The 13,637-nt window shown below is 43.8% G+C and overlaps 1 protein-coding gene across 1 annotated transcript; it reads left to right on the forward strand.

The window, feature by feature from the left end:
- Positions 1-3,489: 3,489 nt before the first annotated feature.
- Positions 3,490-9,621, forward strand: NPTX1 (neuronal pentraxin 1; the record flags this gene model as incomplete). The annotated part of the gene is made up of 5 exons (XM_081316221.1): positions 3,490-4,014; positions 4,458-4,665; positions 5,532-5,776; positions 6,755-6,934; positions 8,974-9,621. The coding sequence occupies 5 exons, from the start codon at positions 3,490-3,492 to the stop codon at positions 9,193-9,195; spliced, it is 1,380 nt and encodes a 459-aa protein (XP_081172347.1). The 3' UTR covers positions 9,196-9,621.
- Positions 9,622-13,637: the final 4,016 nt, after the last annotated feature.

Here is a 13,637-nt window from a genome sequence, read left to right on the forward strand (position 1 = left end):
AAGAGAAGAAAGCACAGCTTTCCAAGGTTGAAGAACGGGAAAGGAGTCCACCCAAGAGTCAATTATAGGCTTGAGGATCCAGCTCGGCAGTTCCTAAATTTTCTGAATGAGGTCAGGTAAGAGCACTGCACAAGTACTGAAATATTCAGGCAGCCTTTCTCAACCACTATCCTTGAGTGTTTACATAATTTACCCATTCCCCATCTTTCTGTCCCTTTTTTCACAAGCATAGATGAGATGAAGAATGACTGATGGAAATGAAACAGAAAGCCCAAGAGGGATTAAATTATGTTTCTTCAGATGAAGCCTTGGATACAAGAAATGACTCTAGACCGGGGTGAGCAACAACGGCCCCTTTCCTGAGCATGGCTGGCTCAGGAATTTTAGGAGTTGAAGTCCACAGGTTGTAAAGGGGCAATAGTTCCACACACCCCCACCCCATGCCCCTACGCCTGCTCTAGGCTGTCTTGTCATTCTCTGCTCCACTCACTCAAATCCTCCGAAAATTTCCAAGGCAGGAGCAGACTTGAGAAACACAAATGCCTACTTTTGGCTCTTGCCTGTGAAAAAGGGGGGCTACATAAATCCAGGTAACCATTAGATGACAGCAAAGAAATATAGAAACTTTGCTGCTATTTCATGAGCAGATGTTTGCAGCCCTGATCTGATTGCTCTAGGAAAAGAGAAAGAGGAGGGAGGGAGGAGAAAATATGTAGGACAGACTGGAGTCCTCTGTTCCTGGAGAGTGACAGGTTGAGGATCTCATTTCGGTGAAGATGACCCAGAAGCCCATCCATGCATGAGGTGGGAGGTGGGGCTAAAGGTATCCTTTTAGCTAATAAAGCCCCAAATGTCTAGCGGAGACAGTGACCTACTTTCCACTGCCATAAACCTAGTAGGACTACTCTGGAGCAGGACAAACCACAAGCTGGATGGGGAATCAACCCCAGAGATATTTGGAGGAGATTGTTGGCATCGTTTAGTGCTGCCAGCTCTCCATTGTAACTGTATGGAAGGGGGAGGGGGGGTTAAGGATGGCTGGGAAACGTCTCTCTTCTGATCCCTACTTAGAAGCGTTCGGAACCACTGTCCTCTTCACCGTCATCCAAAACGAACGGTGTTAGAAAAGAATAGAGCTGGAAGGGACCTTGGAGGTCTTCTAGTCCAGCCCCCTGCTCGGGCAGGAGAACCATTTCAGACAAGTGACTGTCTAGTCTCGTCTTAAAAATCTCCAGTGATGGTGCGCCCACGATTTCTGAAGGCAAGCTGTTCCACTGGTTAACTGTCCTCACCGTTAGGAAGTTTCTTGTTAAAGCGTGGTGCTTTTCAATAGCAAGATTCAGGCTTGTGAATCGTCCCTTCAAAACCTAATCCACACACACACACACACACACACACACACACACACACACAAACCGAGTGCTCTTCAAGGAAGGCTGAGTTTTGCTGGCCACGCAGGGCGCTCCTCTCCCAGCCCCTTCATTGGGTGTCGCGCCTGGCCGACCAAGCGTCGGTGCCGGCAAAAGAGGACTGAGGCTGGCAGGCTGGGAGGGAGGGACACCTCGGAGGCCGTAGCCGCACGGGAAAGGCCCAGGCGCTCTGCCAAATCCAGGAAGGCGAGCCGAGCTGATGCCAAGAGGCAGAAGGAGAGGGAATGAGTTTCTTCCGCTAACAGCGCCGAAAGCGCTTCCCGCGAGGCGGGCGGTGGTTGCGGGAAAGTTATTTTCCTAGCAGATCAATCGCCTGGCTTGGAAAGGGCGGGGAAAGCGTGCAAAGGGCGGCGGCGCGGGTGCGGGACGGTAGTGGAGCTGGAGGGAAAAGTCTACAAAAAAATATTCTGTCCTTCTCGTTCCAGTAGGTCAGGGAGGGGTCTTCAAACTTGGCCCTTTTACGACTTGTGGACTTCAACTCCCAGAATTCCTCAGCCAGGCATGCTGGCTGAGGAATTCTGGGAGTTGAAGTCCACAAGTCGTAAAAGGGCTAAGTTTGAAGACCCCTACAGTAGGTGATGCGGACATCCCGCCCTCCTCCTCCTCCTCTCTCCCATTTCCGCTCGGGAAAGAAGAGGGGTAGGCCTAACCTGCCTCTAGGGGCGAGGCCGAGGGCAGGAGGGATGCCGCGCTGCCAAACTCCCAAGCGCAGCTTTCAGCTTGCCAAACGAGGCCACGGGGCCATTCTGCTTTTATCACACAGAAAGGGCGACCGAAGATCGGCCGTGGCAAGTTTCTTTTGGGGCCAAACTGCGCTCCTCGACACACTATCCGGCCGGCTCCACGTGGAGAGAACAACAATCCTTCCCCTTCTCCCCGCGCCGCGAGCCAAAATGAAACCTTTCTTGGGTGTCCCCGAGAAAAAAAAGGAATCGGGAAAGAGAACTAAAATTATAGTTAGGCACGTTGGTCTCTCTCTCTCTCTGTCTCTCTCTCTCAACGGGCAGGTGAAGAAGCAGAGGGAGATTTCGGGTTAGTAAAGCTTCGCTCCTCTTTGCTAGTTTGCCCAAACCTCGGGCTCTCGCTCTCATTATCTCGCTCTTACGTACTATTTTAGGTCGTCTTCACGTTTTTCGTTTGCCCTCCTAGAACTGACTCGTTCAAATCTGGCGTCCTCTTGTCAAACGCAGTACAGTAGCAAGCCTGAAGGTACGGTAGCACTTCGGCTTAAGTGGTACACAGAGAGAAAAGTTACGCTGCGCAGACCCCCGAAAGACACAAGTTTTCTGTTCGACTGAGATGCACACTACAAACGAGCGGCCCCCTGTATCTTTAGACGGTCCTACGGGGGTCCTGGACTCCGGGGGTCCTGCAGTCCCAAATTATGTTTAAAACGAGGCTGTCCTGATGCTAGCCCGCCTCCATTTTACACACTAGGCATTCCCTTCTTGAACACAAGCACGCGTTAGACAGCAATTCTTGCAATTTCACACGGGAAAGTTGCACGTAGGCGGATACCCAGCGCACCTGCCTCCTGCGCTCCCAACATAGCCCTCCAATTCCTGACAGCCGCTACATTTTGCCCGAGGAACTTCCAAGCGGCCACTTTCTTAGAATTGTTGGAGAGATTTCCGGGAGCCCACCGCAGATCTGCTTCTGTGCTTAAAGACCCCTCGAGGCACGCGGTCCTCGACAGCAATTTCCCACCGTCCGAAGAGAACCTGCCCTGCCGCACAGGCGCACGCCTTACGCATCCGACCGGGCGCCGGTTCTTTCCTGCGTGCGCAGGCCGCGCCCCCTCCTCCCCCCCCCTCAGGTTGTCCCTGCGCGCCGTTCCATTAATCGCCAGAAGGAAAGCAGCAAGTACGTGCGATCACCAGACCTACTCAGTGTCCCTCTATTTTGACTCAGACCTCCTGAAGCAGGAAACTCGATGGCCCCCGTGCAATTAAACAGGGATTCCACCCTATTATGACGTCAGTGGCGTTGTAGCCCCTCCCGCCCTCTATAAAAGGAGCCCGCGTACCGCAATCGGCTCAGCAGTTCGGTGGATAGTTCCATGGTGCTGAAACTCCTTTTGCCATTTTTGTTTTTTGCCCGGAGCTCCGCGTTGTTTGGGATCTCTGCTCCGGTCATGTTTGCCGCGGTCCGCTGCAGCTTCGTGTTGGTTTCCCTTTTTTACTTAAAAGGATGCGCCCAGAATTTTGGACAGACTCGGTTTATCTGCACCTCGGTGCCGGTGGATATGGACATGTGCACCTCTTCTATGCAGAGCAGCGGTAGCACCGAAGACATGAAGACCACAGTGCTACAGCTCCGGGAAACGGTGCTCCAGCAGAAAGAGACCATTATGAACCAGAAAGAAACCATTAGGGAACTGACCACGAAACTGGGCAGGTGTGAGAGCCAAAGCACTGTAGAAGCAGGCCCCGGCGAATCTAGAACGGGTGGGGGCTCCAGCAGAAAGCAGGCCGGCTCTTCCAAAAACACGATGGGAGATCTCTCCCGGACTCCAGCTGCTGAAACACTGAGCCAACTTGGGCAAACTTTGCAGTCGCTCAAAACAAGGCTAGAAAACTTGGAGGTACAACTTTCTCCTTTCTTTTATTTCTTAAATCTAGGCAAGCAGACACTCCAGAGAATTTGCTGTGAGTTGTCCAGTCTTTGCTGATTTCCACCTTGTTTTAATGGTGCAGCTTTTTTATTTTTATTTATTTTTATTTTAATTCCATTTATATCCCGCCCTTCTCCGAAGACTCAGGGTGGCTTACAAGCTTAGCAGTAGCCTGTATCGGAGGCAAAACATTCACCATCCCATTCAAAATATTCTCCATCACCCAATTCTTTAACAGATTGACGTGCCTCTTTTTAATACAGCACCGCTCTTTCACTCGGTAAGCTCTGAATGAGTTTAGCTGTGTCAGAGTAGTGAGTCTTAGAACGAGTCTCTGGGAAATAATGCTACGGTGTTAATTTGGTTTTCCCCAATCCACTTACTCTCTCTGCTTCTCCCCCAACCTTGCACAGCAATTCAGCAGGATGAATTCTTCCAGCCAAACCAATTCCCTGAAGGATATACTCCAGAACAACATTGATGATTTGGAAAAGCAAGTGCTCTCTCGAATTAACAGCCTGGAAGAAGGAAAGTACAACTCCAGGAATGAGTCTGAAGAAAGAGGGAAAATAGAAAGCACCTTAACTTCTCTTCACCAAAGGATCAGTGACTTAGAGAAAGGTAAAGCAACCTGGATTGAAATAGGTAGGGCTAATTCTGAATAGTGACCCTCTTGGAGGAGAGTGGCTTCTCCATGTCCTTCCTAAAACACACACACACACACACACACACACACACACACACACACCCCACATTCCTTAGTAGCAGCAGTTACTATTCTGGGATGAACTGTTAGTTTATGCAACTGGGAAGGGCAATAAATAGGTTCTATATAATTTTTCTAAATTAATATTGGTCCACGTTGGAAAAAATACTATTCATTAGTGAAGTGTCTTAATATAACTGCTTTATGTAGATTGAGTTTTATCCTCTAAGTGACCTAGAACAAGTAATAGCACTTTTTTTTCCTTCAGACTCCAGTAAAATCACTGCATCTGTTTACATTCCTTGCTCTTACTGTGTGTGTATATATAGAGATAGAGATAAAAGAAGATATTAAGAGTAAAAAGAGAGAAATGAGGAAAAGAGCCTTTTTTCTAAGTGCTGTCCATGTGATTAGGATTAGTGTGCTGAAATGTGTTGGAGGGATTTGAATACTGCCATCTTAAGGCTCATTATATAATGGAAAGAGAAAGAAAGAAAGAAAGAAAGAAAGAAAGAAAGAAAGAAAGAAAGAGGGATGAAGAGAGGAAATAAATTCTAAGATAAACTGTTCAGGTCTGTGTGCTAGCCTTGATGCTGAGAAGACATTCCTACAAAGCTTCAGTCCATATCTTTGACACTGCCTCAGTAGAACTATCCATAATACTTCACATGTCTACTCAGAAATTAGTCTCATTAAACTTGCTTCCTGATAAATGAGTTAGCATCACAGCCTTAGTAACTATGTGACCACAGAGCAAACTCCCTTTCTTATCTCCCTCCAGGTCAGAAAGATAATAGGCCAATGGATAAATTTCAGCTGACCTTCCCTTTGAGAACCAATTACATGTACGCAAAAGTGAAGAAAAGCTTGCCAGAGATGTATGCATTTACAATTTGTATGTGGATAAAATCAAATGCCTCTCCAGGTGTAGGTACACCCTTCTCTTATGCAGTACCTGGACAAGCCAATGAGTTGGTACTTATTGAATGGGGTAATAATCCTATGGAGATCCTTATCAATGACAAGGTAAGTGTCATTCTTTCAGTGAAGAAATATCCATGTATTAATAAATGAAAAACTAAAGGAGGCAAATTACTCATTAAACATGTAGATAAACAATGAAAGCTTTACACTTGTCCTCCAAATATCATTTGCATATGAGGAATGTGTTTGCAAATCTTTGGTGCTAAATAATGCCATAAGTACTGGTATTAAAACACAGTTCTGTTTTTAATGTAAGAAGACAAGATAAGGTTAAAAAAAACTTCAAGTTTCAATGTATTCTCTAGGGCAAGTAAAATAAATCTATTTTTTAAAATGGTTCTGAATTAAACCATTTGATTTGACCAACATTTCAGAAAGGGCTATTATGCACAATGTAGTTTTTAAAGGAAAAAAAGGAGAACTTCTAACTTTAGTGAAAACTTGCATATTTTCATAAATATGACCAGCTTGTTTGTTTCATCCTTTCAATTACGCTGTGCCTCCCCAAATTGATCAAGATATATTCCAATTCAATCAACACATTCTTCTGAGGCTTAACAAATGACTTCTGTTTTAAATACTGAAGAAGTCAACTCTCATTTTCTCAAATTTCCAGAACTGTGGAAATACAATGCAGTGTTTTCAGACCTGTTTCCTTATTGTCATGGCATTTAAACCTGCAAATCTAATTCTGTGTCCTTGAACATAAAACAAGCATTCTCATAGACTGTACTTACGATGCAATTCTGTTCATGGTTACTCAGAAGTGAACCTTATTAAGTTCAATAGGATCGATCCCAGATAAGTGCATTTTGCTTTAGATTGCAAACTTTTGTTATCCTTCAGATAATGTAAATGGAGCTCAAAATGTCCCATGGCTACTATGGAGATTTGGCAAAATTCCCATCTTAGTAAATACAACAGACTTAGAAGGGGTCAGCAGCCAGATCTCCAATACAGTGCACAATATAAAGGGGGAAATGCATATCTGCAGCAATTCTTTCAATTTTCTTTCCTCAGGTAGCAAAGCTTCCTTTTGTCATTAATGATGGGAAATGGCACCATATCTGCATTGCATGGACAACTCGGGATGGTGTCTGGGAAGCTTATCAGGATGGCACCCAGCGAGGCAATGGGGAAAACCTGGCCCCTTATCACCCGATCAAGCCCCAAGGGGTCCTAGTGTTGGGGCAGGAACAGGTAAGGTTGTGTAGTGATCACAGCAAATGGCTATTCTGTGCAGCAAGGATAAGCAGAAGTCGGACTTGTGGACTTTTAGAGCTAAAATCTTGAGATCCACCAAGTGAGGCCATGTGTAACACACATAATTAAAGAATGTGAAATCCAAAAATTGTTTTGAATGCCAGAACTGAATGCCATTCATAATTTTCTAATATACATACAAAAAGTCTCCTGGCTATCCCTCCTAATCATCCTCCTTATTTTTTTCATTTCTGCAATACGCTTTGGTGGAGGGAAGGTTATAGTTACTGCTGTTAAAAAAAAATTCATGCCCATCTACTGCAGATCACCCAGTGATCTACAGTAAATAATGATCTGCTCATCCTTGCAGTAATTTGCTGTCATTTCATATAAAGACTAGTGTGAAAGGTGCTAAGCATTAAAAATGAAGAAAACTTCCACTTCAGGTCTTAATTGCATTTAGTAACTTCTGGATTTGCCCTTCTGAATTGTTCCAAGCTGATACAAGATCCCCTTCAATTCCAGATTGTGTATGTGTGTGCGTACTGAAATCAGCAAGCACTGAGGGTTTTATGCCCTTCTGTTTTAGGTCTGATCATCCTTGTCACAGGCTCCTGGGGCTAACATCACCTGATCATATCAAAATACCTTAACAGCCAAAGCATGCTTTGTTCATACATTATAATGTTTCCTGCAGCTACATTCCCATGAGTTTCAATTTTTAATTGGTTAGGTATGAATAGATTTCCCAGTCTTGTGTTAGAATTTCTAAGCTTTGTTCCCCAATAGTAAAGATGGTAGAATTTACCTTGTTCAAAATAATAGCAGAAGGGAAATTAAGGTTGGTGGATGGGTGGGACGGTAGGAAAAATGCTTAAATGGGGAGAAATCCAGAATGCATGGGAGTTGAAGAAAATTAATCTGTTTCTTTTTTGTGCCACCTATTTAAGCTCTATGTACACATCTCTACACACAACTGCATACTCTACAATACATTAGCATAGTTTTTCCCCCTGCACAAATAACGTTTCCAAGAGATTCTTCTGCAATAAGACTTAGGCACCAAAACTATTAACCAGTAATCTGTACCAGTCTTTACTTTTGGGATATGTTCAGTTGTAATCATCCATTTCTCAGCTACCTGTGCATTGCAGTTCCAATATATTTTGAAGGTATTAGATAAGGAAAGAGGGGTTTACACAGAAATGTCAATGTGTCACTTCTGCTTTATGACAGTACTACGTTTGGGGAGTTCTGTTCATCAGATCATAGATTCAGGCTGACCTGAATATTTCCATGTAATTACCAATCCCAAGTCATCTCAGATTCTTCCCCTCCCACTTCATAAAAGCAGGCTGTTGTTTTCCTTACCGTTTACTACCCAAATAACATGGATAAATTCTCCCTAACAAAACCATTCATGCACCTGAGGGAAACTCAGTAGTCAGAGATAGAAGGACACGGTAACTATTTCATTGAAAAGTTTAAAAGTTTTCAGAATCGGTTTAAAAATATTGGTACGCATTATTACATAGCAGAATGAAGAAACATAAATATAGCCAGTTAGAGGTAGGGTGAAAGAACAACAATTCAATATGTAGCTATTTAAAAATCTGGGCATTAAAAAGCAATTCTTGTAGCTGATTATTAAGCAAATAGGAACTGGATGGATTTTCTTATGAACATTTTCTACCTTAACTCTTTGAGGCACACCAGCAGGATTAGAACGTGTAACCAAAGCTTCTATTTTTGAAAAATATGTTCTACAGAAAATGCACTTCAGTGACTGAATATTCTTGTCTTTATTCAATTTCCCATTGAGCTTCTTTAATGCAGTCTATTCTAGCTGACCTTTCCTCGCTCCCTGAAAAGCTTTCTGGCTCATTTCAAGTGTTTATTATAACAGGTTTTAAGATGGTCGATGCTGCGTTCATTCTCTGGAGAAGGAAAAAGCACCCTGTGTACATGATGCTGTACCTATTTGCAGAGAATGACCTTTTCAAACCTTTGATCTTCATTTTTTTTTCCCATTCAAGGATACACTTGGTGGTGGATTTGATGCCACCCAGGCATTTGTGGGAGAACTGGCCCACTTCAACATCTGGGACCGAAAGCTCACCCCAGGGGAGGTCTACAACTTGGCTACTTGCAGCACCAAAGCCCTGCCTGGTAGTGTCATAGCCTGGTCTGAGACTAACATTGATATTTACGGTGGAGCCACCAAATGGACCTTTGAAGCCTGCCGTCAGATCAACTAAATCTGCCCCTCTTTCCCATTTCCCTCTCCCAGATCCACTCGACCCCGGGTGAACAGACATTCTTCTCATCCAGGAATGATTTACAGACAACTTGCCTTCCTTTTTCTTTTTTTTTTTTTTCTTTTCTGTCACTTTCGAAAATCATATTACTTGTCCTAAAGAACCAGTATTTTATCGGGGTGGGTGGGTGGGGGGAGTCTAGGAATCTAGGAAATGTACACAGAGTTCTTGAACTTTGCAAATTGGCAAAAAATGAGAAGGTTCCTAGTTTTTTCCTCCCACTGTTTTATGACGTCACGAGATGAATGGTCTGGTTTTTCTGGCTTGCCAACTTCGTTTGAAGCCTGAGTGCCTTTGGGCTGGTGCAACTCTTTCAGCACGTTTGTCTTCATTTGCATATACTTTTTAAAGGTTATCTCGATATATTCCTCCTCTACTCGATGTCTTTTAAGCAGCCATTCTCCTCTAGGCAGATACTGATTTTTTTTTAAAAAAAAATTGTATTTACAATTAGTTTTCCGAGTTAATGGGATGGCAAAAGCTTTCGAACGGTGCATAAGCAGGCTGGATAAGGATATGAGGGGAGGGAATAGTTTATTTTTTAAAGTTGATCAGTTCCTCTATTGTCCCTCGCCAGTGGTGTTCACTACTAGCTATAGCCAGAATAGGACAGGGCCATCTTCGCCCCTTCAAATGTACAGGTAAGACTCGGGAGCATTGCCAAGCTGAGGATCCTGGATGGCTTGTCCAGATCTGGGATAATTTGTAGGAGCAGCTGTTGCTTATCCATGTCAATGCAGCTGTAAAACAGCCTGCTTTCCTACACTGCCTTTGTTTTGCTTAGAGCCTAAAAGGATCTGCCTCTGTTAGCCATCAAGCTTACGTGAAGTCTAGAGAGCCATCATCTCGGAGACATTAGTTACTCTTTCTTCCAAAGCTCTGTGGCCTGAAGATGGCAGTGAATTCCAAAACCCCTTCCTGGGTTGACCTTCCCTTCTCAAATTCATAGCCAACTCTTCCCCTCCAAAAACAATGCATCTTGGACCTCTATAGTAATGGAAGACTTGACTGAGAGATGGGATCATTTTCTCACCCCTTTGAGACATTCCACACCCTTGCTTAACCTCCTTTACTCTAAGAGCCATAAACCTGAAGGGCTTGTTGGGGATGGGGGGGAGGGAGGTAGGGAGGGAGGGGGGGAAGGAAGAGGAGTCAGATCCAAAGTATGTGGTTACCTTCTGACTTCCATGGCCATACTTGCAAACTGAGAATTTTGTCTTTTCAGTATAAATGGGGCATCATTACAGGGGGAAGGATAGCCTAGTACAATGAGCCTTGCTTGGACTTTTCCCTAAAGGGCCCTGTGTCAATTTGTTCAAACGGTTTCCTTTTTGAGAGCTGAAAGGGAATGGAAGAACAGATTTCAGCCAACAGAGCTAAGCAGCCAAGCGAAGGGCCAGTCTTGGTTTTGCTCCGTAGCCCCAGAGGATGGAGGAGGGACAGCTGTATAGACTTTCGTGAATCTGTTTGGAAGTAACCCTGTGCTGTGCTTTTGAAGCATACAAGGAATACTGGCCTGAATGAAAGAGTAAGATTCTTTGCAAACTTTTGTGAAGGAGACAAAGTGCATTTCTGTTGCAAAATCCATTGTATTAAGGGTATCTTGAAAAGGACCTAAAACTAGGAAGGCATCTTGGTTGTCTTCTCCTATGGGGATTGTGCTTTGTTTAGACAAAAGAACCTACTTCCCCTGCACACACACACACACACACACACACACACACAAACATCTTCAGTGGCAACAACTTGCAGTTCAGTGATGTTCCTTGCTTTGGTTCCCATTTATGGTACTCTTAGATTTCCGCAGGCTCCTAGGGAGACCAGGGGTTGCACTGCCATTTCTTGCATGTTTCAGTAGGAGCCTCAGTTGTGTTTCCTCAATCTAATGCTTGCCTCCTTGCATGGGCTACTGCAGAGCTGTGGGGGCGTTTGCCAAGCAATAGTTCATGCTTTACAAAGAAGTCATTCAAGCACATTAGTTGAGGTCAGGTGTGGCTGGACAAAAGGTAATTTACTCATGCCGTGTTGTTCCCCCTGATTTAAAGCATGACTTAAAAAAAAAACGAACCACCACCACCTAAAAGACGAGCAATGAACTTGTTGACATTCATATCAACGGGGACCGTTTCTTTCAGCATGCTCTTACCCCAAATGTTTTGGGATGTTAGCGTTCTCCATTCAGCACCCGAGTGATTCCCAAGAGGTGCAGTTTAGGCCCATCTGCTATTCAATGAACCCTGCGCTTTTGGATCAGGTTAACTGATATTTACCGAAGTGCATGTCCTTGGGGTTGTCCCTTTTAGTGTCACTTTGGGGTAGCCTCTTCCATGCCAGATTTCCTCGGAAAGAGACTTTCAGCATCAGTGTTGCTTTCCTGGAGGTGGACTAGATAGCAGACCCCACCCACCCTGCCCCCAAACCAAGGCTACTGCTTAATACAATTGATGCTCCCTCTTGCACTGAATAATTCATGCCTCTCTCAGGTGATGTCCTTTTATACAAGCAAAATGAGCACTAAACAAGCAGCATGCGTGTTTGCCTGAATATTGTCTGACAATTTCACCACATTCCTAGGGGAGGGTTTTCGCTGGCAAAAAAAAAGCCTTTACGGTTTGCCTCGTACGGAGCACTGTATGAGCTTTCCTCTGTATTAGGCAGTCAGCGAATCTGCCGCCTCCTGCCATTTGATTCCAAACATGCATAATTAAAAGTAAGTTCTATTTGCATCTAAGGAGCCTACTTGCAAAGAAGGCTTAAAGTCACAGATTAAGTGTGAGATTAGTTGAACTATCATTCACCTTCCCTTGAAAGTTTATCTGTTGTTTGATATGTCCAGGCTTTCTGTTTAACACAAACACTCACGCGCACTCACGATCTCTTGTATATATTTAAAAAAAAAAGTTTGCTTACCAAGAAAAGGGTATTTTTATTAGAAAAGAATATATTGAACATAAACGGGTATTCCCTGAAAAATGCTTTTAAACTACAGAGGAAGGATAAACAGAACAAGAAAGTTTATTTTGAAATATATAATGTTTTGTATAGTTTCTGTAAAAAAAAAAAAGACGGGGTGGGTGGGTGGGACAGACTTCCTGGTTTGTACGACTGCATTGCAGCCCTCAGCCTTTTCAATCATCTTTCCCTTTTGAACTTGGTCAAGGCATTTTTTCCTTGGCTGTGAGAAAGAAAGGGAGAGGATTGTAAGATGTTCGAAACCCTTTGAGTAACTCTAAAGCTGTGGCAAATGCATATGCAATTGGATAGGCAGAGAAGCAACTCAGTGCTAAGAATGCACTCGCACACAAGGCTGCCGCTTGTCCTACAGTGAAGAGGGTCGTGAAGTCCCTCACCTGACAAAGCTATGCGAGAGAGCTAAGGGGAAAGAAAGCCCACCTAAACAGAATCACCAAAAGAAGCCCTCTAAATAGCTTTCTTTTAAATTGCACCATCCAGCAGCGTTTCTTAAACAGTGCTCTTTTAAGTTGACCAGCCAAATTGTACCTTGTAAGATCAACCCACTAAAAGCAACTTATTAGACACCTTTTTTCAGTAGAATCTGGTGAAGGGGGAAAATCGTGAAATGGTCAACGAATTCAGTCCAAATTGCATGCCACTTGCCCTGTAAAGGGGGAAAAAAGGATAATGTTACAATTGTATATACTGTACAGTGTGAAAGACAGTATGTTTCTTGAGTTATCATTCTGTTAACCAAAGCTGTATATTTTCCTATTTCTTGCTATTAGTCTTTATTGGATTTTGAAAGAGTTATTGTTATACCTGACATCCAGAGAACACATCAGCAGTTCTTAAAATGCACTGTTTCTACTAGTTCTTCATGCTTTCCCCTCCATTTTATTGCTGAAACTACATGAATTGTCGAGTTTATTTTTACACAATAAAAAAATGATGAAAGACACGAGGTTGTATTCATTTTCCTCCCCACACAATTTCTTTCCCCAGAAAAACCTGTACACTGGGTACTGTCTCTGGGTCACTGCCAACTTTCTTAATGAGTTTCTTCTGGGAAGAGGTTGCTGAGTTGCTGAGATTCACACTCAGATCATGCACAGAACTGCAGCACATCTGCAAAGCCAGCCCTTCTTGCCAAAGAGGTGCAACCCCCAACTAGATGCCAAAAGGCTAAGACCTGCTTAGAACACTCACTTCCATTTCTTCTGTCTAAACAGTTTTGGTTGCCCAGTTTTTTTGCTGCCTTTTGCTCTAGTACCAATTTGTCACAGGCTTTTTTTTTGACAAATTTTTTGCCTTGGTTTAATTTATTTCTGCACTCACCCTTTGTGTATTTTTTTCCTAACCCCATGCTATAGTAGGTTGGGGATCAAGACTGCATATATTTTCCATTTCTATGACTTAGTGATCTT

Source organism: Vipera berus (genome assembly GCF_964194415.1).
Source record: "Vipera berus genome assembly, chromosome: 2".
Taxonomy (NCBI): Eukaryota; Metazoa; Chordata; class Lepidosauria; order Squamata; family Viperidae; genus Vipera; species Vipera berus.